Genomic DNA, 5,582 nt, shown 5'->3' on the forward strand with positions numbered 1-5,582 from the left:
TTTGTTAAAAGCCATTACAGAAATGCTTATTTTCCTTAAAGATTTCCCTTAAAGAAACATCCAATCTCCCCTCTGATCTGTGCAAATCACCAGCCTGGATGTTGACATGATACATCCTTGGCTGTTGTAGAACCTCATATGGGGATCTCTGTGTGTGCTACACATGCATAGCACCACAAAGCATCCTCTTCACGTATGCCCACAAGATGTCAAGAGCAGCTCATAAATCACTGCACAACCTGGTGCACCCTGCATGGGCACTGACAGCATCTAGTCCATAATGAAACACTGTCAAAAGATTGTCCCTTAAAGGATAAATTTTATCACAAGTCTAAGATGAAATTCTGGTCTCGTGGTAGTCACTGGGAATTTTACAGCAGACTTAAAGACAGATAAAATTTCATTGCTATTTTTTATAAAAACAAAAAAATGCAGAGGACAAATTAAATGCAAACAAAAAAGAAATGCTTTAGATTGACTATGCCTCCAAAGGTAGCATCTGCCAAATAAAACAACACTGGGTATCACTGGGAAGGGTACTGAGAGGAAGGCAGTCAGTTATTTTGCCAGCATAGAGAGAGCCATGGTACACCCACATCCTGAGCACCATATACAACTCACTTTCCAGATTCCAAGGTCACAAGAGAGTAAGAGAAGGCACAGAGTTGAGCAACTAACTTAGCTACTCCTGAGAGAAAGAAGCAGCTTCTTTACAAGGAAATACTAGAAAGGCTGGGTCTCTTCAGTTTAGAGAGGAGATGGCCGGGGGCGATATGACTGATGCCTACAAAACTGGAAAGGCAGTGGATATGGTGAATGCAGAACAGTTCTTCCACAGTTCCTGCAATACTAGGCATAGGGAAGACTTGGTGAAATGAGCAGATCACTTGAAAACCAATGAAGGAGAGTATTGCTTCGCACAGAGCACAGGGAAGATTTGGAATTTGTTGGCACAGAAAGTTGTGGAGACAGACAGCACCAGCATATTCAGGAAGGGACTGTGCAAATTCATAGACAACAGGTCCACAGATACCAAATGAAATAAGCAGGGACACACTCTCCAACATCCCTAATCCAACAATTGTGGATACTGGTGGAATATCAGGGGAAAGCGTGGCAAACAGTCATCTGTCTTGCATTGAATTCCTAAATTGCATTTCCTTATGGATGCAGACACAGTACTGGTGGTTCACCGGTCTGCCCAGGCTGAAAATTTAAGTTCTTGGGTATACTGTTATGAAGTAACAATAAAATCCTGTATTTTTTCCTTTGAAAATATGTGTCTTACTAGGAATTTTGACCAAATACGGCCTGGTTTATACAGGTCAATAGGAGTTGCAGCTTTCTAAGCCAAGGCTGCTGTTAAACTTTGTAGTGGAAATTCAGTGGATCATTTCAGAGTGATGCATGCAAGAGTCAAACAGTCCAGGTATTAGACACACATTTACTCCTTTATTTCTACTACAGTTTCAATCTATTTCAGAGTAGCTAATAGGCAGAACCTGAAACATGGCTTGTAAAGCTTATCTTGATAAACAAAAATGGCAAGATAGCATGAAACAATGCTGGTCTCCCTAGATTATATTAATTTTGAGCTTGAAATTTTGAATTTTTGCAGTGTTGTTTTTCTGGCTTACCTTAACTGCACTGAAGCAGAAAGCATATAGTACAATCAGAACCACAAAACTTCGGGAAATGCTGTATAGTGCAGATACGAATCCAGCAGCAGCTGAAATACAGACAGTACAGGTTAGTTAATTTCTTCTTAAATGAGAATGTATAATCAAAAGAAAAAAAATGAAACAGTTCTTGCAACATGAGAGGTATACAAATTAAAATCAGATATCATAAAGCTGGTTGTTGAGAGAACACCTTCATGCCCCAAATAAGCTCACAAGTGTTTACAGCTAAGACTGAAAGCCTGATGCTACTGTACTCCATGTGTTTTCCATTGACTTGAGGTCCCACACTACTGCTTTTTGTGTTGAACATAGTTTTGTCGAAAGATCAGTGTGCCTCTTCCTGTTGCTACAGAGGAAAAATGAAGTGATCCACAAAACACAATTTTCTAGTTGAGTTCCATGCAGAATTTTCCTCTTTTCCTTTGCTCCCAAGACACAGGCTCTGGGATCGTCCAAAACTTGCTCAGTTAACCGTGATTTGCACCATATTAAGATACAGGAATGAATTTAAAGGGAGAGAGAAGGATACCAGCTGATCTCTTGCTCTAACCTCCTTCAACAGCTTCCAGAAGCAGGGTAGAAAAAAGCTGTCAGATGGAATTAGGAGTTCAGCAGTCCCAACAATGGGGACATAGGGGCTGCAAAACCTTGCTCTCATTAGGGTTCAACAGACACTGGAATCAGCTTTATTGATGGGATGAGGACTTTATCCAACATGTTATTTCCTCCAGGTCTGCTACGGTATTTATGAGACAAAAAGCAAAGAACACCCATATGATCTATACTAGTTTTAACCACTTGCCAAAGGCTATGTCTACAGTAGCAAGCAGAACGATGCAGTATGCGTGGGTCTGTAGAATGAGAAGTGCTGAGGATGTCATCCATTATATATGTTTGAGATGCCTTACTGCAGATTATTTCTAGTTTGGTCCCACAGACGGTATGTTCATTAGCGTTTGGAGTGCAACAGGTGCAGCCTTACAGTGCACTTTCTTCTAAGTTTCATCCAAATGGAATCCAGTTTGCATACTCTGATCTCATTCCATGAGGCAAAACAATACATGGTAAATGGGAACAAGGAGGAAGCTTGTTTCTGATCCAAACTAAGATAACAGTGTAGATGCATCCCAATCTTCTCTGTTACTTAAGTTATAATGAAAAACAAAAACCACCACTACCAAAAAAAAAAAAAAAAAAAAAGAAAAGATGCACTGTCTCTCACAGGCCTTGTTCAACCTCTGACTGAAATAACACCAGAAAATCACACACCCAGTATCTTGTGAAAATGCCTTACTACGGAACAATGCTAACAGTTTTTTATTTTTATTTTTTGAATGGAGTTTTAACAGAAACTTTTTTTTTTTTTTTTGAGTTTTTCTGTTTTAGAAAGAGAGAAAAGATTCACATGGGACATGCCGGGAAAGAGTTCTTTGATGTCAGTTACATTCTGCACCCTACAGTACAACTTTTATATAACTTATAAAAAGAAAAAAGAAATCTAATCAAGGTGGCCTTATTAGCATTCACCTCACTGTTATATGAATACCATTAGCTGTTTGTGCTTTAACATGCACTGTGCTTTAAAACATGCAATAATCAACTCTAATATAAGGTTATAAGCCCAGAAAGGGATGAAACTAGATACTTACCAGAACCACCAAAAAGCAACATGTCTATTTGTTCCAAAAGATATATACAGAAGGTGTTGATTTGAGGGAAAAGACCAAGAAGAGAAATTGCAGGAAAGCAATATAAAAACACTAAAAAAAAAAAAAAAAAAGTATGTTATAACACAGTCATACATCACAATGTATGGAGAACAGAGAACATGCATTAGACCTGAATAAGAATTTCTTGCAATAAATTCTGAAGATTACTCAAGTGAGCATACCTTAACCTTAGCAGCAACAATTAGTTTCCTTCTCATGTATTCACAACAAATTATGCTGTTTTACATGTGAGAAACTAAAGCTCAGAGGTTAACTTTAAGCTTTATTTTGGATAAAAACAGTGGCAGAAAAACAGCATTATGTAGCCACCTTACTGCTTCTCAAACGTTTTCAAAGTTATATTTGCTCTATTTAAAGTACAGAAATCTCTTATTTGCAGACTTCAGAACTCCCTCCTTGAATCTGAGATGGTTCAAAAGTACAAGTATAACAATTGAATATAAACAAACAATAAATATTTTAATGGTTAAGATCCCGAATATCTTGGCTCTCACAGTATCCTGCCTCTGCCAGCAATCAACAGCAAACCCTTAAAGCAGCATGTAAAAATGAGACAAACCTATAGTGAAACTTGCCCAGAATATTTCCCCAGCTTCCAGCTGTATGGATCTTGCCTTTGCAGTAGTGAAAGAACATTAAAAAAAAAGTAAAGAAACTCAGGAGTAAAACCCAGTCTAACATCTTGACATAGTCTCTTTCTAAATAGAAATACTCATTTAAACGGCTGCCTTACAGTCAAGGAAAAGTAGGAGTCATAATTCAGGTAATTGTGCTGCTGGTCTAATGTTCTGTTCATTTCCAGCCACTCCTCCTTCCCATCCATTTACTCTTAGCTACATCCTAAAAAATGCTAAGCACAGTTGTCTAGCAAAGCATCTAAACACACACTTGACCCAGGTCTCCAATACTGACAGCCTTCAAGGACACAAGCACATGTGTAATTATATTCTTACTGCTTCATTGTACTCGTACCAGAACGTTCTGCATGGTGAAGGACAGAGACGCGTGTCAGCCACTCTTCCTCATAAACAAGTATGTATTTGTTAGTTTACATCCTAGGAAGACTGCAGCTTCCTCCTATTCATTCTCATAAAAAGCAAATTAAACAAATCACTAGTATAACTTATTCCCTTTCCCACTCCAGTCAAATTTTAAGAAGGTAACAATAGGATTTGTGTTCTTTGTTGAATGCTAATTTCACATTTTACTCCCAGCTCCTCTTACAAATGCATCTTGTGCTAAAATAAAACAATACACTGAGTTTGATATGACAGTTTTTATCTCCATCCTATTATATATTACTGTTATCTAATATTGTAAATCTTGCCACAGAAGTCAAACACAGGAGAAGAAATGACATAGTCAAGTGTTAAACACAGACAGGGATCACTTAAGTGTACTTGCATTCACAATGCATCCTTCATCATGACTTCCTGCCCCTGGCACAAACTATACATGTGTAAAAACATGTGGAAATACTGTCTTCTCAATCTTTTATGTGCAAATGCCATTATTAATCTCCTCTTCCTTTACTACTCTTTCCTTCTTTTAGATATTCCACCAAGCCATATCAAGCCAAGCAAGGACCACTCTTGAAGACAGACAATGGCATGGCAGCAAACTGCCCAGTAGGCCATATGGACTTGTCATGGGATCAACTATCCCAAAAATTCACCGCTGAAACTTGCAGGAGATGTTGTTCCTCAGGCAAAGGACTTACAGAACTGCCAGATTTCATCTTAGATACTGATTTACAGTCCAAATTACTACCTTTGCTGTAGCAGCCTCAGAAAAAGCTAGATAAGAACAGGGGAAGGAAGGACAAGACCAGAGACATTATACTGTCAGTAAACCAAAATAGGGGTGAATGTACACAAGCAGAGAAAATTTGGTTGACAGTTGGTTGACGACAGCAATGTCCTCACCTCACTCTCTCTCTGTGAATACTTTGAATAGTCCTAACTACTTCTTCTTTAGCTAAAGTAGCTTTGTTTATCTCTTCCTGCACAAAGGAATATACCAGAGAGGAAAATAAACAGTTGTCTCTTACAAAAGGACTGAATTTAGGAGCAACAGTTTCCCTTGTGGGAGGCAGACAATAAAAGGAGCCAATTAAACAGTTGGAATTGCCTTATGAATTCCAGAGATAATTTGTTTAAGCATCACACAT

The 5,582-nt window shown here is 38.3% G+C and overlaps 1 protein-coding gene across 1 annotated transcript in view; it reads right to left on the reverse strand.

The window, feature by feature from the left end:
• Positions 1-1,637: 1,637 nt before the first annotated feature.
• The window catches only part of LOC104523904 (pecanex-like protein 2), a gene marked incomplete at both ends in the record, with an annotated part of 52,844 nt that continues 48,899 nt past the window's right edge, over positions 1,638-5,582 (reverse strand). Inside the window, 2 exons of the mRNA XM_029084662.1 lie at positions 1,638-1,729; positions 3,332-3,442. Of these exons, the coding sequence (XP_028940495.1) occupies positions 1,638-1,729; positions 3,332-3,442 (203 nt within the window). The remainder of the gene's footprint in view (positions 1,730-3,331; positions 3,443-5,582) is intronic.

The sequence above is a fragment of the Antrostomus carolinensis genome, unplaced genomic scaffold, assembly GCF_000700745.2.
Source record: "Antrostomus carolinensis isolate BGI_N321 unplaced genomic scaffold, ASM70074v2 scaffold1834, whole genome shotgun sequence".
NCBI lineage: Eukaryota > Metazoa > Chordata > Aves > Caprimulgiformes > Caprimulgidae > Antrostomus > Antrostomus carolinensis.